A 22923-nucleotide genomic window follows, 5' to 3' on the forward strand; every position below is an offset into this window, starting at 1 on the left:
ACAAACTGACAAAAAATAACGCTTTAAAGCGCTAAAAATGACAAACGGCCAATTTATTAATGTCTGCAAGATAATACAATCATTTTTAATTAGTTCCGGGAAATATGTTTACTAAGCAACTAATTTTCTTTTGTAATTATTATACACGAAAATGTCAAATATATATTGAAATTAGCCCACAAAACAATAAAATACTTTTGGTTTTTTATAAAATGGTGAAAAGTTAATAGATTGTTTGGTATTTATGTTAAACTGCTGACAAGAGATTATTTTACTATATAATATTTTAATTCACAGCTGAAATTTTTTCTCATCTGAAACAAAGTTTCTCAGAGCAGAAAGAAGGTATTTACAAAATCACTGCTGCTTCACTGTCATGTCTTTCCCTACCATGTTCCAGAATATTCTGATTTCTTATCATTATCTTCTTCCTGGGTGAATTTGTCTCTGTCCATGTGTTTCCTCATTTCTTTACTTTGTCTTTTCCCAGGTTCTCTCACCACACATGGCATAAACTTGACGAAGAACAAAATAAAGGAGAGACAAAGCAAAATGAAGACAGCCCCAACGCCGAGTACAAAATGTCGATTTGTATTTCTCCCTCGATTTTCTATGTCAGGTGAAATATTTACTGCATCGTCTTTGTGGTTGGGTGTCAGTACTGCATTTTCCAAGTCATCCCATGCATTCATGTCATTGCTTGTTTTATCAGCGTAGTTTGTGGACTTCAAGGTTGCTTGTTTCTGGTCGGAGTTGTGATACACATTTGTGTTTAACTTTGCAAATGTGTCTAATGCACTGGTCATCTCAAAGTTAACATCTTCACTTTCTAGAGGCCAGAGTTCTGCATCTAGGTTAACCCTTATCCAACCTGATCCTTTAGCCAGTCTCCGAGTTCCACTTCTCTCTTTGATCTCATCCGTCTTGATGTGGGTAGACACAAGCTCACAAGTGGAGACCAGAAGCTCTGCTTTCACAAGTGGCCCTCCACCATCTCCTTGTGCAAGGACACGCTGCAATGGGGCAGGTGTTATAGCAACCACAGACTCAGCCAACGAGGATAAATGTAGAGAGAATGGGAATTCACTAAAAGCAGTGAGCAGAATGGCAGTGTCATCGCCAAACTGTAGCCAAACACTGAATGAAGCTTCCTGAGAAAGAATGGAAATTAGTGGGCAAAATTACAGTTGTAGAGAGAAAAGAGAGAAATATATCATTTTTTTGAGAATGTAGTTGTAGTGGTGCATGGTGATTCTACTCTATACTCTTCTAAATTTTTTTTTTATCTCATTTAATACTTTAAAAATAATAATTACATTAAAAGTTCAGACTTGTAAACTTTACACATTACAGTATTTGAAACATTATTTGTAACTTCTGCTAATGACTGTAACTGCTAATGCAAGTTTAACAGCTGAGATTATGAGCACTTACTTGTCCATAGTTATAAAGTGTGTTATGAGACATCACAGTTGCTGTGATGACTGAAGGATTTGAAGAGCTTGAGGCGACCAAGAGGCCAAGACCACCCACTAAATGTACAGAAAGATCACCCGGAGCCACAGGCTCAGAGGTTACAGTGACATCAACCGTGCCAAGAACTCCATCCCACTGATTAGATATCAGCTGAGAACAAATAAGAAAGTTCTTCGCAATAATGTAAAAAATGGATTTTGTATGACACCTTAGGTTTCAAAAGTACATTAGTGTAATGAATTTAGAATGTTGTATAGCACCTGTACTTTTAGATACCAACATTTAGTGAAGTAACTCCAGGCTCTAAACCGATGACATAATTTTGTTCATGAAGGGCTGCGACGCAAGAGTTCTCTATCCTCAGGGAATCACGAACCAGGTCTGTTACATCTACAAACCAATCGGGTGATCCAAGCATGTAGGTAAGTCCCTGGGCTGAATGTGCCCTAAATTGTGCAAAGACCTGTATGGTAGCCCTTTGATAAACTGGAGTGCATCTGAAAAAGAAAGTGGAGGGTGGACACCAAGAGAAGGAATAAGACAGAGGAAGACAATCTTAGTTATGCTTATTATATTTTCAAAATATATTCTTTCCTCTTTCTTATATAATTTTGTCTGGATTCAGTGGAGGTTTCCTGTGGAACTGAGTGTCTCACAGAGTACTGTCTATGTAGATTCATTGGTCATTAATTTTTTCATTTATTCATTCCTTCATCTTAAGTAACTCTCTATCCTGATCAGGGTCAAGGTGGATCTGGAGAGCAATGGGTGCAAAGCAATCTGGATATGGGCATGTTTTTGGAAAGAGGGAGGGAACCTAAGATCCCAGAGGAAATTTATACAGGGATTAGATGTGAACCAGAAACTGTGTCACCATGCTACTACAAACATGTATATAATGTCAAATTAGCAAGTCAACAGAGCAAATTTGAAAATTAAACCATAAATATTTTCTCATTAATATGAGAACCCAAGTCAAAACAACAAACTCAATTTCTATAAAATATATAAGTCCTAATGTTCGATATTAATTGTAATTACTTAAGGGATTGATGCATACCTGCTGTCTGTGTAGTAGCTCCAGCCTTCAATGGGGCTTAGGACTGTATCTGAGAGAGAGATATGGAGAGGAACTACTGGAGCCCATACAGCCAGGCATAATGAGCTAGTGAAGATACCCAATGAATACTCCACCTCTACACATGTACTGCCCACACCAGATTCACTTCCATCAACATACACAGCAGAGCAATCACTTGATACCTGCAAATATGAGATCTTCATTGTAACAAATGCAATATTTCACATACAGCAGATAAGTGTATACACATTACAGCAAATGAAGTATCACAGATGATAATTTTTATATGCTATAATGTAATGTGCTCTTCAGAAATATCACTTTACCTTGACAATGTCTTCATTAGTTGATTGACAGTTTACAGCTGCTGTAATATCTAATACTTTGCCATCCTGCCCAACAGCCAGTACTATAACCGGGAGAGAAACCGGTTGGCTAGACAAGATGGCTGTGTTCATTATTGTGTTTCTCTGTTATTGTATGGAGAATAAACAGCACAAAAGTTTAAAGCCTTTCAAAAACAAAAATCAACTCAGATTTAAGTATGATGCCCAAAATTACAAGTATGTCAAAATGAACAGACCCTTAAATAAAGACAACCTCTGGCTTCCCAGTTTTATATAAGACAAATGCTAAATTATTAGGCAGAGAAGGAATAAGGAGAGAATGCCCCCACAGTGAGGATGTTAGATGCGTTTAACTATAGTCTATACTACATAAGTGACTTACCTCTGTGATGGGAGCAATGCCTACTATCTCTCTGTCCGTAAAGGAGAAGAAGGTTGTTACTGCCCCATATGGTGAAATCAGCTTATCATGCATTGTGTCCACCACCCACCAGTTTACTGGAACTGTCATTGCAACTCTAAAGCTGCTCTGTATGCCCTCAACTGAGAGACAGGCCACCAGTTGCAGAACCAAGGTGCTGAGCAAGATGATGAGAAAGAAATGAATAAATAAATGTAATAATTTTAGATTTAACAAATTGTTTGACTATAAGTATGGGTTGTTTAAACAATTGTTTCTATCTTTTTTACTAAGTAAATTTAGTTAACTGAGAATAACTGAGTGAAAGATCAAGCATAAATCATTAAACATCTATTCTATCTATGTTATAAAAATCGTTTAACCTTACCCACTTCTCTCCACAACAGCACCAGTTCTGTGAGAGATTATGGAGATTGTGTTATGTTTGGAGCTTGATGTTTTCTCCACTTTAACAGCCCACATGTGAGAGTTTTTGTTTGGGTGGACTCGTAGTGACAGTAACCCTTTCTTTAGTTTAAGCCTGAGCAAAAAAGAAAATCGTTGCAACATTGACTGTGAATTTTCAGTGATTGAGCTAAAATGTGTGATTCTAAAGGTAGTCAATCATACTTCACAATAAGGAAATCTCCACTAAAATTTGCTCTTAGATTCAATGAAACTCCAACTGGTTGTCCAGCTTGCACAGGCCCCTTGTTATAGTAAATAAGTACATTTGAATTCAACCATAGTTCCTCCTGTTCAACTTCACTGGAGCAGGAAAAACCTTGTATTGGTTTGTTATTTTTATTTTCTTTATCTGGGAGAGCCACAGATCCAATGAAGTACAGATTTCTCTGTGACTGCTTGTCTGCCACACATCTAGAAGGTGATATTTTATGGTTGGTCATGCTGCCAATGGAAGAGTAGTAGAGCTGGATCATATCACTGGAGATTCCATGTTTGGCCCTGAGAGATGCTGGGAAGTTTTGCTCCGACGGGATGCGGTTACGTGATCGGCGCCTGTATTGATGGCGTCTGAAATTTTGGCTCTGGTGTGGTTGAACAGTCTGATCAGGCTTAAACCAGTCTTTGGGTAAAGTCATGGTGACTGCACACAATCCTAGAGGAGGCTTCCGATGAGCATGGTGCGGGCGACAGATATTGGAAAGAAAAACAGCACAAGTATGAAAGAATGCAATACACAAAACATATACAACACCGACAAAGTATGTTGATGTTGCAACATGATGGGTTGCAGTAAAACAGCATGTTTATTGGTTGCATAACCAAAATTAAAATGTTTGTAAATGCTCTCTATAACAGTAAAATCCTGCAATGTTTTAAAGCAGGTGTCATTAACAGTCATATTGCACAGAGCTGGTGCAGACTCAGCAAAATCAGCCAGAGAACTTTACACATTTTTAGTGATGTTTTTAATAAAACTGTCAATAGTTCAGTGATTCTGTGACATTGTGGCTTGTGTAGCAGAGCCTCTATTATGGTTTATCAAATCACGAATTTGAGGAAATTATTTAGCTGTGGAAATCGAAGACAGGCTACAATGTTAATGATATAATCTCAGATAGGGAAGAGCTTTTAACATGCTTGGATTTTTTATCTCCATGGGATAAATAGTAAACTGCCAGCACTCTTGTTTAAAGAGAAATTGAAGAACATGAAGTTGATATTTATTATCTGCATCAAAATCAAAACTGATTTGCTTATACAGAAATATGTAAGCATGCAAAATTATTATAAAACTTCTGCTCTTTAGCAATACCTGGGTAATACATGATGCTTTCTGCTCCTCTGTCTGTTTGAAAGCATGAAGAGTCACACATGTTCTTCTGCTTGAGTTACCTTTCATGTGGAACAACACTCTAATGGTAAAATCTTCCCCTCGCTCAGAATCCCATGTTTGTTCAGTTTCTTTGGAAAGAAGGTATGCGACTAGAGGTACAGAGAATGAAGCTAACGGGTCAGAAACAAGCTGGAGAAAAAAGTAAAACAAGAGAAAACGCGTGTTGGACTATTTCTTCCTTAAAACCCAGTAATGATTAAAACGTTATAGTTATAGTTATAGTTGAGTTTTGGAAATGTACCTGAGTCACAGAATAAGGACCAAATGTAGCATGGAGGACTGGTTTAGAGTCAGTTCCTACAGGAGGTATGAGTAACATGGACTGCGTATAGGAGAAAGGGCTGGAGTTGGTAAAAATGAGGCTCAGATCACCTTGAGACACATTGAGAGAGTGCCATGGGGGAAGGACAGAGATTTTGACTGGGAGCGAGAGAGAGGGTGGAGGCTGGGTGTGTGCTTGAGGAGGTGGAGAAAACAGAAAAGTTGAAGTTTACATGTGTGATGTGATAAAAAAAAAAAAAAAACTGGTTTATTAAACTCATATTCTGTGAATATTCTATTCCACTGCAAAATGTCCAATCTTGCTACTAACACCACCAGATTTATCTTCTAAATGCTGTTCACGCATGCTACATAACCATGGATTTATAATATATAACACATTATTATGGTTTTATAGATACATTTTGTTTAGAGTACTAATAGTCTTTGAATTTCTGGATTGTGGAATCCACTGGTATAAATTATATTAATAATTTCAGATTAATCTTAATTATGGCTTTAAAGAACCAAATGCTAGGAAGTCTCTCAGGAGTCTTTGAGAGAATATAGGGGAGGATAGATACTAATAAATACATATGCATGTAATATATCAATTGCCTTGAGGAATATTATGGAAAACAGAAGGGTCTCAAACACAGTATAGTAAATTCAATGTCTAAAACCTATGTGAATGAAAAACATGGTACATAGACAGAAGCCAACAAGCACAATATTAGTGGAAGAAAATGTTGCTGTTTTGCAAATAAAATGTTTTCAACTTACAGAGCATCACAAAGCAGGAGAGGATTATTAGTTTCATCGTCAAAGATTCACATAGCGCTGCAAAAATTCTGAGAACAACAATCACTTCATCCCTAAAACAACACAAAAAAATCATCCTAATCCTAACCAACTAACCAAATGTGGCCAATTATTGTCATATAATTGTGAATTTTGGAAATTAAGAATGAATTTATTTTCTTACCTCATTTGTTTGGTATTGCCCAGATGTAAAACAGACTATGGAGTTTTGGCCTCTTGACGAATTCTTGTACTATAATACTGAATTGTACAACTACTTGTTATTACCAGTATTTCTTACTTGTTGTACTACTTGTTATTGCCAGTACTTCCAAAATGTCCGCATTTGTAGAAAATTATATTGAAATCAGTTCTCTCCATTTGTTTTGTTTAAGCTTTTGTCTTTATAATTTTCAATAATCTCCAGCCATTGTATTGTTGTCTTCTAATGATTCTATTCCTCTCTCTCCCTCTCCTTTGCTTGTTCTCTCTCTCTCTCTCTCTCTCTCTCTCTCTCTCTCTCTCTCTCTCCCTTCAATCCCTCTCTTACCAGGACAATACAGATTTATTTATTTAAAATGATAAATAATCCCCTCTCTCTTTGTCTCTGTTCACTATCATCCCTCCCTTTTTTCATCTTTTTCTTGTCTGTTTGAAATGGTGGCTCCTCCAAAGTGATGACACATTTAGTAAAACAAAAAAGCATATTGTCATCATGTTAATGTTTAATTTTGTTATTCAGTTTTTCCCAGTGTACACTGCATATTTACTTTAATTTTTATTGCACATTTAGTTTTGAGATATATATTTGATCTGAATATAAATTTGTATTTCTAAATATAAGCACAGTTCTAGGGCAAATTGCATCTGATGTCTTTCTATAAGGCTGTTTCTTTTAGTTGGGAAGATTTTAAGCAAAAAACGGCATTCATGGTAAAAGGAGCCTCCCGAAGTTCTCAGGTTCAATATTATTAAGAAACCCAAATGGAAAAAGCTACAGAGCCATAACAAAGGTTTTATATGTTCCTGTTGCAATTGTACTACATTGTAACTGCAATCATATTCATGTGTAAAGTTCATGGAAAACAATGCTGACTAATGATGACAAAACCAGCAGTAATCTAAAAAGAGTTGCAGGACCACCTGAAAACAGTAGAAACAACAGAACAAACTGAACACCATACGCATTGAACTGCACGCTAATCAGCTCTTTACCTACAACCCACGCAAAACTCCTCTGCTGAAACAAAAGCACAGCGATGCATGGCTAAACGCATTTAGACAACTCAGGACTCTTTTGGCAAATATACTTTAGTCAGATGAATCAAAAACAACACTTTAGCAATCATCTGATGAAGCTGCAAACCTATCAGAGGGACCTATGTAATCCAGATGGAATTGGAGCAGAACTGAACCATGTTTCCAGAAGTGAATAAAAAAATCGAAGCAGAACTACCAATGATGTCTGTGCAACAAGGTACTAAAGTTATTCATTTGTGGTGTCTAAATATTTATTTATTTAAAACAAATGCTTATTTATTACTACTTACTTATGTCTTTTTCACATTTACAAGTACAGATTTATGGCATTGGTTTGTAAATATTGAATTTTAAATAAAGATAACAACAACAAATGTGTCTGCACACTAATTTTCCATCACTATAAATGAACAGAAATAGACAATTTAAATTTAATTACACTTCTCAATCTCTTTTACTCAATCTTCCCTAGAAAAGCTCATAATTACAAGTTTGGGTAGATTAGAGAAGTATTTGGCTACATCAGTAACACTGTTCTTAAGAGCATTGTTCATAGGCCTACGTGCATTGTTCATTGGCTTTTATGACAACTGACATGAATCTACATCTAATGGATGTCAAATCTCATGAACAATGTACTTACAATACACACAAGCACATTCATTTTCAGAATCAGAATTTTGCCTATATAAACATAAATAAACTTATGATGGTTTTTTAGGAATAAGTAGATTTTTTTAATGACACTTGTAGTAATATTGATGTTTTGTTTTACGTATGTAAGAATAATCCTATATAAATGCTAATTCAGTTTCATCTTACTTCATATACTGTAGCTTTAAGAACAATGGCCTTAGGTGACTGAAGAGGAGGTTTGAATATTATTTTATCTTATTCACTTCAGCTCAGTGATAGAATAGAAAAAGATTAAAGACAAAGAGCTTAGCATAAACCTATAGCATTAAACCACAAAAGCATCCACACACTCAGGATGCCAGATAATGGCAGCGATTCTCCCACACACACACCAACACACTGAAAAACACAGATGTCTGCTGCTCATACACACTACACAACAAAGCTTTTTGATGTATATGCCACCTTCCGTCGTGCAAATAAATAAATCAAATTTAAACTAAACAATGAAAGCATAAGAAGATACAAATATTTCACGCACATAACTCATATTTGAATGATAGATGGATGGATGTGGAGGAATTTATTTGCTCTTCTAATCTCCTTGTGTAATCTGTTGTCAGATTTCATTGTTCTCTGCTGCAACCTCATTCAAACTACACAGATAATCTGCTTTTCTGACCTGAGGATGATGAAGAGAGATGGCACTTATTCAACCACCCACTCGCCCTCTCTTACACTAACTGAAACAAATTATTTCTTATATATACCTTTAAAGATTTTTTTTTTTTTCAGAATAAAATAACTGCATTTATAGATACATATAAAAACTATTATAATTGCAATATGTAAATTCAGATTAATAATTTAAAGCTGGAAAACAAGATAATGTACACTGTAAACCAGGGGTCACCAACCTTTTTGAAACTGAGAGCTACTTCTTGGGTACCGATTAATGTGAAGGGCTACCAGTTTTGATACACATTTCTGAAATAACAAATTTGCCCAATTTACCTTTAATTATATGTTATTATTAATAATTAATGATATTCATCTATATCTAGTCATCTACATTTTAATAGTTATTTTTAAATTCACATCAATGCAAGTGTGATTTTGTCAGGGAACCACCAGCCACGTCTCCCTCCAAGGCATTTTCTTTCACTCAGCCTCTCCCTGCTCTAATCACCTACACCTGTTTCCCATTACCTTTCCCCTTTATAACGTCCCGATTCCATTTCACTCAACGTCAGATCTACTCTTTGCCATGAGAGATGTACCGAACTTCCTATCACTAGTATTCCCCGTACTTCCATGCTCCTGGCTCCGCTTTGGAGGAAGCGCTCAAGATAGGTTTGCCTTTAATGGTTCACATTGGCGATCATCCCTGGACTATGCGCATTACTTGTATATTTTCAGACTAAATAAAGACAAGGTGTTTAACCATACTTCGGTTTCTGACTCTTGGTCTATCCGTGACAGATTTAAAAAAGAATAGCAACAAAATAAATTTGTTGCAGCTCACTGGTAAGTGGCGCTATGGTAAGCTATTTTTAGAAAAGTCTAGGGCGACTCATGTGGTCCTTGCGGGCGACCTGGTGCCCGTGGGCACCATGTTGGTGACCCCTGCTGTAAACCATAATGCTCTTATTACTTTAACAATCAGGTAGTCTTCAGTAAACACTACTTGAAATTTTGTATTTTCTACTTATAACTCAAAAATATGTTAGTTTAACTTACTTATCTGCAAAATACTTGAACTAAAGATTTAAAGTGTTATGAACTCAAAATCCTGATTCATTAAAATAACTCACTCTGGTCTCCCTTCAATGTGATTGGCTAAGTAAGGAGTTCTGCCTGGCAACAAATCTACTAATGCACTGATTGGTAGATAATTACAAAAGGCGGTCCTTAATGATTGTTGCTGAAACTGCGAAGTTCATTTAAGCTTTTCGTCGTTCGCCATTTTAAGGTCAGTAGGTAAACTTGAAAAATATGTTTTTTAACTGTGAAATATGTTTGTTTAAATCCTAATGGTACATTTCTATAATAAAGGACAAGCCAGCCATCATTACAAATTTTCCAAAAAGGCGTTACATTAGTGATGTTTTTCAAACCTTGCCAACATCACTATTAATTTTGTCAAGGTATGATTGAGAAATCAACTTAACTTGACTTGCAAGATGTAAATACATCGTTTTATACGTCGGTTAATCCTGTGTTTCGAGGAAAAACAAAGTGATGTTTCCTATTCAGTGAAATCCATCAACAGTCCATCTTTACCTTTATCATCAACATCTTTTTATTATTTAATATCACTATCTAGCTGACCTTCCTTTATTTGCTGGTTTAGGCATATTTTGCATAACATTAATATTATATTATTCATTATAAAATATAATTTTCTTAATGACTTTGTTAACCTTTTTTTTATATTTTCAGTTGTTTTTATATTGCATGGGATATGAGAGAAGAGCATGTGGAAATGTAAGTAAACTCAAACATTATCCAAACATAGTGGTCATAAAAAAAACTGCACTTTTTCCATGCCTACACCACAACTTGCAACTTGAGGTTAGTGGGGTATTAGTCTGATTTTAGATAACTTGAAAGCATTTCATGTTATATAAACATTGAATGTATTTCTAATTAATTATGAGTGGTTGTAGCATATTTCATGTTTATTCCTAAAGTCAGCCCAGCCAACTGTGGGCCGAACCCTTGTGCTGTGAGAAGTGCCTGTCCTGCTCGGGGATGATGAGTCTGCTTTCTTCAAATCATGTAACTGACATGTATGTTTATGTAAGTACACATGTATATTTGTTGTAAAATAAAAAAATGTGTAATATGTGGCTAATAAAAATTGGTCAATAAAAGTGATGTGTGTAGTGATGTGCATATATTTATTGGGGTTCTGAAAAATATGCATTGATGTTCAGCCTTTAATGCAGGATCACAATAATAGATTTATTCTTGTGTCTTTACTAGGTGTCTGATCATCGCAAAGCTTTTTGGATAAGAAAAATGTTTGTTTCAATAAATAAAAAAATAATATAATATAATACAATTATGTTTTATATATATATATATATATATATATATATATATATATATATATATATATATATATATATAAATAACATAATTGTGAAACCATTTTTCCCTTTGTTTACTCCATTATCCATTAATGAATAATAGAAAGTGTGATTGGCTAAATTGATTAAGGGCCCAAAGTTCGAGCAGTGATGTAGTGCAGCAGTTAATGTGTGCCATGCAGTCTGATTCTTCCGTTGTTCAATTCTTTTTTATTTACGGTATTGTGTAGCACCTTGGTATTCGAGAAATGTTGATTCTTTTAAATATGTACTACACCAGCCATATATGGTTGAAATGACTTGACCTGAATAGTAATTATAATACTTCACATTTATTCATCCCAAAATTCCAGCACCAACAGTGTAAACTGCCTGTAAGTGTGAATAAGATATATGTAAAAGATAATAATAGAGGTGTGACGGTACACAAAATTCACAGTTCGGTACATACTTCGGTTTCTAAGTCATAGTTTGGTACAATTTCAGTACAGTTAGGGGAAAGAAATGCAAAACATTAACATTTTTTATTAACGCAGTCTATTAACATTTGTGAACATCAACTTTTAAAAAGTTAACATTTTTAAAACAATTTTTAATAAAATGCCTGCTTGGTTAAATAATATATACAAAATAATATTTTATAATATTTTATAAAAATAAAATAGAATAAATAAAATTAATGCAATAGACATTTAATTATATTGATTAAATAAAATTAAATAAATGGAAACATTTTATTTATTAGTTTAATATATTAATAGTAGTTTGTTAGTAATAAAGATGATTATTGTGTGTGTGTGTGTGTGTGTGTGTGTGTGTGTGTGTGTTTTACATTTAATATTAAATTTTCTAAAGATAGGATCTACTGTTATACTTATTTCAGGATACTTTAACAAATGTCTTTATTCCCTTAATACATCATTTATTTACCCCCTCGATATGTGGAATTGTCAGGATTTTTACCTTTTAAGAGAAATTCTTGAAACTAGATATAAAACACTAAAGAATCCGTTGCGCTAGCATTAGCCGTTAGCTACTTCCGGGTTAGCGCAAAACATGCATGCGCAAAACAAATCTTAATTCCGAGAAGAGTGTAGCCACAGTGACACTGCGCTAGCTCTCGTTTCTTTTTTATACCCCTGGCAATGTTGTGTATGTTTTCAACTTCAATAGCAATAATAGAAACATGTGCTTAAAGATTTGAACTATGATCCATATGTAAAAAGTATTGCATTCGGTACACATACATACTGAACCAAAAGCCATTTACAGAAACATTACACCCCTAGGTAATACACTATACACTATATTACCAAAAGTATTCACTCACACATCTAAATCATTGAATTCAGGTGTTCCAATCACTTCCATGGTTACAGCTGTATAAAATCAGGCACCTGAGCATGCAGACTGCCTCTACAAACATTTGTGAATAAATGGGCTGCTCTCAGGAGCTCAGTGAATTCCAGCATGATACCGTGATAAGATGCCACCTGCGCAATAAGTTCAGTCGTGAAATTTCCTTGCTACAAAATATTTCACAGTCAGCTGTTAGTGGCATTATAACAAACTGAAAACGATTGGGAACGACAGCAACTCAGCCACGAGCCAGATTAGCTCAAGAACAGTGGTTAGAGAGCTTCATGGAATGGGTTTCCATGGTCGAGCAGCTCCTTTCAAGCTTTACATCACCAAGTGCTATTAAAAGCATTGGATGCAGTGGTAAACCACACCGCCACTGGACTCTAGAGCAGTGGAAGCGTGTTCTCTGGAGTGACTAATCACACTTCACTGTCTTGCAATCAGATAGATGAGTCAGGGTTTGGTGGTTGCCAGGAGAACGTACTCGTCTGACTGCATTGTGCCAAGTGTAAAGTTTGGTGGAGGTGGGATTATGATGTGGGGTTGTTTTTCAGGAGTTGGGTCCAGCCCCTTAGTGTCAGTTAAAGAAACTCTTAATGCTTCAGCATACTAACCTATTTTTGGACAATTTCATGCTCCCAAAATTTATGGGAACAGTTTGGGGATGGCCCATCACTGCTCCAACATGACTGCACACCAGTGCACAAAGCAAGGTCCATAAAGATATGGATGAGTTTGGTGTGGAAGAACTCAGCCCAATAGAAAACTTTGGGATGAATTAGAGCAGAGACTGCGATCCAGGCCTTCTTGTCCAACATCAGCGTCTGACCTCACAAATGTGCTTTTGGAAGAATGGTAAAAAAATTCCCATTAACACATTCCTAAACCTTGTGGAAAGCCTTTTCCAGAAGAGTTGAAGCTGTTATAGCTGCAAAGGGTGGGCCAACATCATAATAAACCCTATGGATTAAGAATAAGATGTTACTCAAGTTAATTTGCATGTGAAGGCAATATAGTGTATATGGAAAAGATCTTTCAAAATAATTTACTTATCTAAGCTAAGAATGGAAAAAGACCAAATTAAATCAAGGAAATTGTGCCCAAAAAAAAAAAGGTAACGTTATTAGAATGAAAGGGAGGGGGGCAAAAAATAGGAAAGAATTGACTGAGAGAAAATGAATGAGTGAGTGAAATTCTGCCCTCTGTAACAAGCATACAAAGGAACTGTTGTGAACTGGCAATATTTTTAGAGCAAGAGAGAATGAACGACAGAAATAACACAAACAGGAAGTTAGTCCAAACTTGACAGGAAACCACAGTGCTGCAAAGCTGTGCATTCATATACTTCTCTGCCTGTCTCCCATCATCACCTGCTCTTACACTCCACCTCTCTCTTTCTTTCAATCTACCTCTACTCTAATTCACACAATGGGAATCATTCAGTTACAGAGAGAAAGAGATATTCATTTTTTCTTTATTTATGAAATAAAAAAATAGTGGAAACACTTCATGTTAAGGTTCATGTAACTGACATTGTAACCGGAACAAATCAATGTTCATACCAACAGGGAGTAAAATAAATCCCACAGTGAACAAGATGAACCAACACCTCAATCAATGTAAAATGGTATAAATGAGATAATACAATGCTGAAAAACAGTATTTAGTCCTGAAATCAATTCAGAAACTACAGATTGCCTCACCATTTTTTATACTAGTTTATGTGTACTCATAAAAAAAACAACCAATACAGGTGTAATTCATTACCAATTTAACAAAAATGAATCAATACACACATTAAATTACATTGTCCACAGTACTTATGGGTTATTAATGCTAGCATTCATAATTTGTTCATGCAGTAAGAAAGATTGTTTACATAACTCACAGAAATTCAAAATGTTAGTTACAGGAACCTGAAAGTAAAGCATTAACAAAATATATACAATCTAAATAATATAACAGCAAAAGATGATTTACACTATGAATACTAAGAGTAAAAACAAGCATATAAAAAACAATTATGTTAGGTTTATGTATCAATCTCAGGTCAAAAAAAGGAAACCCAATAAATAAGCGATACTCATTAGCATGCCATGTGGGACTGGTTTATCAGAAACATGTATACACAAAAATGTATACATGTACTTATATGCATAAATATTATACCAAAACCAAATATTTGAAAACAGATGAATGAGTAGAAAATTTCTGAATGCTAAATTTAATAGTGATAGAACAATTTGGTGCACATCAATCAGAAGTCAGAATTCTGCATAATTTAGAAGTTGTAATATCAGGCTGGCTAGTAAAAGTAGCATGTTGATCATCGAAACATCAGAGCCTTCAAAATAAGTATTTTCACAAACTCCTACACTGTACGGAAGGAGCTTAATTGCCATATGAGTCGTAGTCACTGTTCCTGTTCGACGAAGGCTCTCTGCTGGGATTTACCGTAAGTCTTTCCAAACCTGGAAACACAGAAAAGTTTATTTGAAGTCCTATTGTGTTTTGTGTGTGTGTGTGTGTGTGTGTGTGTGTGTGTGTGTGTGTGTGTGTGTGTGTGTGAGTGTGTGAGATACTGTATATATATAAAATTATAATTATTTTATTCATTTTATTTTTCTGACATGGAATACTTGCATTTATGATTTGTTCTTCATGTAAGATTTGACAATAATTTGATACATTTTCTGAAAAAATAAATTGAGTATGTTATAATCTACATATTTACGGAAACCATTTAGCAGTTAAATGAGGGGTTAAATGATTCCTTCACATAAATTGTTTGATTTCATGTGAGACTGGTTATCTGTATACACACAAACAAGCATCAATACATTGAAAACAACTGTGGTTCAATAAATTTGGATAATAAAATTAAAATTAATAAAAAAAATTATTAGTATGCAGTCTGATTTGTACTGTCAGTGTGACTATAAAAGCCAATATTTGTGTGCATTTGGAATTTGACTGTAGCTGTTGTTATCTTTGCTTCATTAAAGTTTGCATTGGTCAGAAATACAGCGGTAAATTCGGGGGTTTTATTTAGAAATCTGAATTAAAAATCCACTTAAATTCAAGTAAAGAACCAGGATGAGTGGTTTGATTGAGTACCGGATGCAGTTTGCGAAAGGTTTGCAAATTTATGCTGCCTAGTTTAACTTTATGACTCGTCCGAACTTTCTCAATAAGCCCTTTTTTAAAAACAGCATGTCTGGAAATGTCTAAATATTCTGCTGATATACTAATGCTTTATCGGATACTCAGCAGAAACAGCAAGATTTAGAATTTTGAAGCACTGTACATTTAACACATCCTGCCTATATTGCATGTTTTTATTCGTTATGCAGAATTTTATTGTCATGTGTGCAGTAGACCTACATAATAAAATTCTTACTTTGTTTACACACTGTTACACACTAGCTGCTGCATATCATTACATAAACTACTATACAAAATTCAAAAGAGTATTAAAAAAGTATTATAATTATTATTTTAAATGTTTGTGTGTGTATATGTACACACTTACCAGGATAGGATGTTCTCTTCATTGTATTGTTATTGGGATTGCTGGCCTGCCCTCTATGGTAGGACACTTGGGAAAAAGCAAAGAATAAAAATCAAAGAGTGAAAGATATTAAGTGGTATCACCTCTGCAAGAATTTTCATGTGTGGGGTGTGGTGTGTGTGTGTGTGTGTGTGTGTGTGTGTGTGTGTGTGTGTGTGTGTGTGTGAGAGAGAGAGAGAGAGAGAGAGAGAGAGAGAGAGAGAGAGAGAGAAAGAGAAATGACTCACCACTCTGACTTTGGGTCGGCCCAATCCAACGATTCTGTCGCTTTTGTGAAACTACAGTAAACCAAACAGAGCCAAGTTAAACCACATGTTGCATGTTAATGTTGCACCGCTATGTCAAAACATATAAAGTAGTAAAAAAGTATATTCACTGAATATTCAATGTAGGCTTTAACAGAAACCAATTTTCACTATTATTGTCAGCACTAACAATTAAAATGAACAATTGTTTTGCCTGTAGACCTCCAGGATACATTGACAGTTACATGAGAAGTTTCAAGTGTATTAACTAAAGAATTTTTCCAAGTTGATCATAAATAATGTGTATCAGGTTTAATAAATGAACAATAACCTCAGGTTAAAAATTTGAATTAACATTTCTGTGACTCACATCTCTTGCGGAAAGCGGTGTACGTTGGCTGTGCAAATCGAATAAGAAGGACGCCAATGATCAGTGTCAGTAACAAGCCTGTTATAACTTTATAGGTCACCAGTTCTTTGCGATCTTTATCTGAGAAACAGAAATGGAGTAGTTACTTTAAATACAGTGTACAATATATGTTTTTGGGTATTTTATAGCATTTCACACAATACACACACATACAAACCTTTGCAAGTAATAAACACTTTCGAGCACTCTGTGTCAGTGGTTACAGTTAAGTTTTGATGGATCATATAGCCATTTTTAGTCTCAGAGTACTTGAAGCCAATAAACTCTCCACATCTCCTCTCTTCACATAACTCAGTGCCCAATTCTGTCTTTACAATGTCTTCATTTCTACACAGACGCTTTACACTTTTAGTAAAATTTATGGAGAAATGTATGGTGCCCTGGCACGGGTTTTCTTTCAACCATTCCAACTTTATCCTGCCCAATGCTGGTGGCAGCTTCACATTGTTGGGGTGGTTTTAACTGTAGACATGGTGGGAGAAATAGAAGGACTAGCAGTAAAAGATGTTTCATTGCTAGTTGTATTTTCATGTGCATCTGTAACAGAAATTAAGAGAATGTGATGTTAAAATGAAATATTACTAAGTAATGAAATATGAAATATTATTAGGTAAATCATGCGACAAAAGCTTAACATGTTATATATAGTATTTAGTAATGCTCTTAAAAAAAATGCTCTTCAAAAAAAAACTTTGTTATCAACGATGCTAAGACACTTGATTAGAAGATTCAATGGATGTAATTCAAATTACAGCACTGCCGCAGATCCACTGGGTGTTGGGGATCTCGCTGTTGTTACATTTACCGATAGGTATGAAAGGTTAAGGAAAAGATGTACAGTACAAAAATCTGTGTATAATTTATCATTCAGAAAGATTTATTAAAACATCTATAGAACGTATCTAAAGCATTTTCTCTCCTGCATGTTTGGTCTATTTTACCCTTAAACATAACCATTACCTGTTTAACTTTTGCATGAAAATGTTAATAAATTTGCATGAATTATCCTTTTCCATAAGCCATCTGTTTCACTCAACTGTGTTACTTGCACACATACTGTACTAAAAACATACATTTCATAAGTCATATTTGGATGTTTCATTATCAAAATTTCCTTAAAGGCTATGACATGGGAGACACAGGTGTGACAAGATCACTTTGAAAGTACGACGCCAATATATGCCGATTTTGATTATACACATAAGCAAGTTATGTATTTTAAAAAATTCAATAAAATAAAAGCTCAACCATTTTACATTCAATCCTGTTAAACATTCAAGAACAAAATACAGTCATATCAGTAAAGAAACCACCAAAAATGTACAGTGATGCATAATAGTAAATACGTGTTTTCTTAGATTAAATGTATCAAAAAAGCTAACAAAAAAGTAACGCCAACTGTTTAATTCTTAACTTAGTAAAACAATTTGATTAGATTTGTATGTAACATAAACTTGCAAAATGAGTGAATGTAAAGTCTGTAAAAGATTGCTTTTACAATGCACAGTGTCAAAAACAATTTTTTTGTGTAAACTCTAAAATTTTTATTATTTAAATTGTAAAAATGAAATAGTTCAACCTGAACTAAGTAATGTTTACAACATCTTATATTAATGGGGAGTAAGAAATTACAATGTTTTGAAAAATCCCTATTCAGATCATGCTAATTACGGTAGGTGCTTGTAGCACCTATATATTTTTTTTTATCGTGGACACTAACAGTTTCTAATATTAACTATAATACTTTTTTGTGCCTTATAGTAACTTACAGTATTACTGTAACTGCTTCATTAAACAAGTGCACTTTAATAAAGTATTCCTCAATAGATTATGTGGACTTGAATAAATAAAAAGTATTTTCAAGTATTTGATGGATTAATTCTAGAAATTTAATTTGATACTGAAAAAATTATTTCTCAACTAAAACTCAAGTATGATCGCCCTCAGCACATCACTAGTCAAATGTGTAAATCTACTGAAGTGATATTTATTATTTATCAATTCATTTTTATGAATCATTCAGCACCATGCTACTGGCCGAATGTAATAATATAATATAATAATGAAAACACAATACTCTCAACACTGTAATATTGCCTGGTGGTGCCTTGTCATGACACACTTATAAAATGCTAGATCATGATCATATGACAAAATCAACATTTGCGGCTTTGCTCACATGCATTTGCTGTTTTTGTAGATTGCATTTGAAGACATGCTTCATTTTTTGTTCTTTTGTTTCTAAAGTGTGGCTTGAACACCTTTGGCTGTGCAAACTGAGGTCTTGCAAGATTTTTGATGGTGTGCTTAATATCTAGACTAGAGGTGTGTTAGTATAATGATTAGCATTGGCAATTTGAAAAGACAAACTCTACAATAACTCTAAAACAACATTTGTATTAAATGGCTTATGTATTAAGTTATTAGAAAAAAACACTAAATACTTATATCATGCACATTAAAAACGCATTGAACACGTATTTTGAACAGGTTTAGCGTTCGTCATGATAACACTAACCTGAATCAGTTTGAGCATTATATATATTGTTTTATGAAACTTTTAACAGTGCATTATAAAATTTTCATTATTTTTTCTAGTTTATGTAGCATATTGATGCATTTACAGTTCAGACACAACACAGACAATTTTAGTTGGTCTAAAACTCTGTAATAAAGAACTATAGGTTAGTTAATGGTAAGATAAAGAATCCAGTAAATAAATAAATAAATAATCTATTAAAACATTTTGTATTAAATATCGAAATTCAAAACAAACAATTCTGAAATGTGATTATTTACATTCTGAAACCGATCTAGTAATGTTTATGCAGACAACCCGTGTGTGAGCGAATCATCTTTTGAAAAATGTTCTTGTGAATTATATTATAAAATTACAGACCATCTGAGGGCACAGGGTTAAACCAATCACCTTTGTAATTCCGCCACATTGCCCTTTTATTTATAACATAAATTCCATGAACCCCCTCTGTTCAGATTTATTTTATGAACAAATATGCATCTAATGATATATTAAACGCATGATTATATTCTGGCGATATGCTGAAGGAATATATCTCAGAAATATAACAACGATGACAATTAAGGGTTGTTGTATTTTCAGCACCGTACAGTAAGATGTTACATGTAAACTCTTTTAAGAACTACTACTTTGTACACTAACAGAATAACTAGAACAGTTAGCATATTGAGTGTGGACCTTGGGTCTTGGGTAAAAGTACCACAACTGCAAAATGTCGGTGCAGTCAATAGTAAGAATTAAAACAGAAAAGATAACCGTTATTGTAGTTGCATCTGTTTTCACTACATTTAAACAAATGTAATGTCTGACAAGGTAAGACATAAAACCTGCAGACAGCATAGAAGTGATTGTGATTAAAAACCAGCCAAAGACATAATTACAAATGGCACTAGTTATGCAGTATTTCCACATTACTTGATGATTACTTTATACATTTGCACAGCTTTAAACATAAATATGGCTTTAAATTTATTATCTGATTATTATAAAGTATGGATTTATTTATTCATCCTTCCAGGCCTAATAATTGCAGTATTTCTTTCTTCTGTGTACCAGACGAAGAAAAATAATCACTACACTTGTGTTCGGTCATGCCATATGGCAAAATCAGCATTTGCGGGTTTGTTGACATGTACTCTTGCTTTTGAAAATGTTTCAGTTTATAGTTCATCTTGCTTTTCAAAATATGGCTTGAACATAGTTGCACTGTGCAAGCTCCAGCTTTGCAGGATTTTTGAGGGTGCGCTCGAATTCTATATAGCTGCGTTAATATAACGATAAGTCAGTGGCAATGATGGAAACATATTAAATGACAAAATCTAAAACCACATTTAGATAGGACGAGTTCCTAATCTGTTTTTAAGCAGATACAGGAATTAGCACTAAACTAAATTCATTTCTTGCATGAAATATCTAACATTATTGTTTAATGGGACTTGAATCGGTGGTGTAGAGGATTAATATCTTTTGAATTTATGCAACATCAATAACATTTCTAGTTTAGACATAATAGGTGCAAACATTGACAAAGTCTAAATCGCAATAATAAGATATTCTTCAGAATTCAAAAAAGTCATATTAAGGTGTGTGAATCAGAATTCAATAAGTTAGAGATTTATATCGCTAATATTATCCCCAAAATATTGGGTAACACACTCAGACAGAGATCAAACAGATGGCTACACCAGTGTCTATTTGAGAAACACTCAAATTTGCCAAAAGGATCTAAAGGTACCTGTATATATAGTGCTGTGTGCTCTGTTCAACAAACACCCATTTCACCAACTAACTTCAGCTTGACATATATAGTCAGGCAGGAAGATCTGTTTTTAGCAAAATGCTCCTGTGGGTTCACTGAGGTACATTTGATTTAGCAGACTTCATCATGGAATATCTCTGATATGGCAGATTATTCTAAAAAAAAATGTTCTGGTGACATTGTTTTTAAATTTAGCACATGGCTCAAGGTTCAGAAATAGAAAAAATGAAAGAAGTACTCACAGACAGTGAGGACAGCCTGCATGAGCACCAGCAGCAAAACGTAGTCCATCAGTAACTGGCAGAAAATATCGAGATGCTGTTTGAACTGAATTCATTCCTTTTACACTCACAGTTAGTCAAAAATAAATGTTTTAAATTGTATTCCAAAGGATGAATCTATTAATATGTCTCCCCATATAACAGCTGCATGCTGAGATGTTACGAACAGTATGTTTAACTGAAGAAAATGAGTTAAATGAACACGAGAGTTAGAATAATCCTGACATATTTCAATTTACAAAACCTCAGGCCTTATGTGCTTACAATCAGCTTTGGTCTTTGAAGAACAAATGAGCTCTTTATACCTAAAGATAACAATCTTCCTGAACCACAGCAAATCAACAGTGAGATATTTGTGTTGAGTTTGTAAACTTAGTAGGTGCAATAAGTTCTGAATTAAATCTTTAAAAGCGAAGAGCCTGCTGCGGATTTGTTTAAGGCCTAATCATTGACTAAATAGAATAGCAGCACCATGTCAAGGAAACATTTCAGGGTTTCAGTAAATTGATCACTGGGGATCAAAGAATAAACATTAAAAGTTTAATCTAGATTAAAAAAGAAAAGTCTAAAACGACAGTGCCTTTTTCATGTTGAAGCACAATCCTAAACCAGGTTGAAGTGTGTAAGATGTCAAAAAATCTTTGAAATATATATAATTCTTACCTTAGCTGAGAAACACACGAAGCAATGTATAGAGCAAGCAACATATACAAGTGAAGTGAAAGGAAACAAGCAGAGGTGTTAAAACTATCCTTTTTTCATTTCTCCTCCCCCATCATCTCTGTCTAACTCACTCTCTCCATACAGTGCATCTCCACATCTTGAATGTTGCTCTCTGCACGCTGCTCTGCTTCCTCACATCAAAGGAAGACTACGAGAAAAAAAAATCTTAAACTTGAGCAAAAAAAAAAAAAACGGAATGCAGACTGTAAAAAGTGGGTGTTGGCAGATGAGTGGTATAATAAACGAGGATGAGAAACAGCAATGTAGTGTCATGAGTAATTTTATGTGTTCATTTTTATACACACTGTTTTTCGTGAAAGCCAACGCACAAAGCACTACAGCGTAAAAACAAGATGACAAGCGTAAACATTTTCCTTATGTCCTGTAGATGAGTGATAATACGGAAGTTTTTTAATATGAGGCCAGAGTATTAATGTTGAGGACTAAACTGAATTGAAAAACATTCAACAAAGATGTATTTTATCTTTTACATTATTTTATTAAGATAATAAAACAGTATTCTAATTATTATTTTTGTGACCAGTGTATAATTTTTTTGAAGTAGAAGAAGATGATTCATAGAAATATTAGAAATGTTTAATTAGCAAGCTCAAGTAAGGCCTAATTGTATTGACAACAGATCGCAATTTAAGGTGAAACTCAGAATGCAAATGATGCAAGAACCTAATACCCAGTCGCTCATTTTTTTCTTTCATCCTACTATTGCTCATTTCTTCTTTTTTCGTTTACACTTTTTCATTATCGCCTCTTTCCCCTCCTTCACTCTTTCAGTCT

At 34.3% G+C, this 22923-nt stretch overlaps 2 protein-coding genes across 4 annotated transcripts; both read right to left on the bottom strand.

The window, feature by feature from the left end:
- Positions 1-45: 45 nt before the first annotated feature.
- Positions 46-6729, bottom strand: tmem132a (transmembrane protein 132A). Of its 3 annotated transcripts, none has more exons than XM_046869611.1 (12): positions 6412-6729; positions 6210-6301; positions 5407-5621; positions 5165-5294; positions 3935-4424; positions 3693-3845; positions 3287-3482; positions 2884-3027; positions 2537-2739; positions 1757-1973; positions 1435-1626; positions 46-1151 (listed from the first exon to the last, which is right to left on the bottom strand). In XM_046869611.1, the coding sequence occupies exons 1-12, from the start codon at positions 6414-6416 to the stop codon at positions 387-389; spliced, it is 2802 nt and encodes a 933-aa protein (XP_046725567.1). In that variant the 5' UTR covers positions 6417-6729; the 3' UTR covers positions 46-386. The 3 variants fall into 3 exon arrangements, with proteins under 3 accessions (XP_046725567.1, XP_046725559.1, XP_046725574.1); XM_046869603.1 differs by having other exon boundaries at positions 3935-4434; positions 5085-5294; XM_046869618.1 differs by lacking the exons at positions 5407-5621; positions 6210-6301; positions 6412-6729 and having other exon boundaries at positions 3935-4434; positions 5165-5285.
- A 7309-nt stretch (positions 6730-14038) lies between these two features.
- LOC124399320 (T-cell surface glycoprotein CD5) lies at positions 14039-22296 on the bottom strand. The gene is made up of 7 exons (XM_046870190.1): positions 22069-22296; positions 21367-21421; positions 16984-17363; positions 16767-16886; positions 16379-16429; positions 16113-16178; positions 14039-15051 (listed from the first exon to the last, which is right to left on the bottom strand). The coding sequence occupies exons 3-7, from the start codon at positions 17048-17050 to the stop codon at positions 14972-14974; spliced, it is 384 nt and encodes a 127-aa protein (XP_046726146.1). The 5' UTR covers positions 17051-17363; positions 21367-21421; positions 22069-22296; the 3' UTR covers positions 14039-14971.
- Positions 22297-22923: the final 627 nt, after the last annotated feature.

Source organism: Silurus meridionalis, chromosome 2 (genome assembly GCF_014805685.1).
Source record: "Silurus meridionalis isolate SWU-2019-XX chromosome 2, ASM1480568v1, whole genome shotgun sequence".
Taxonomy (NCBI): domain Eukaryota; kingdom Metazoa; phylum Chordata; class Actinopteri; order Siluriformes; family Siluridae; genus Silurus; species Silurus meridionalis.

Bases quoted from the DNA above. Each gene is read 5' to 3' on its own strand.
- tmem132a (XM_046869603.1), bottom strand. The intron at 2,740-2,883 runs GTAAAGTGATAT...TCATATTTGCAG, and splicing joins CTAATGAAGACATTGTCAAG to GTATCAAGTGATTGCTCTGC. The intron at 1,627-1,756 runs GTTGGTATCTAA...ATTTGTTCTCAG, and splicing joins CTGGAGTTACTTCACTAAAT to CTGATATCTAATCAGTGGGA.
- LOC124399320 (XM_046870190.1), bottom strand. From the start codon at position 17,050: ATGATCCATCAAAACTTAACTGTAACCACTGACACAGAGTGCTCGAAA. The intron at 16,887-16,983 runs GTTTGTATGTGT...TCTGTTTCTCAG, and splicing joins AGTGTTTATTACTTGCAAAG to ATAAAGATCGCAAAGAACTG. The intron at 16,179-16,378 runs GTGAGTCATTTC...CTTTTTCCCAAG, and splicing joins GCCGACCCAAAGTCAGAGTG to TGTCCTACCATAGAGGGCAG.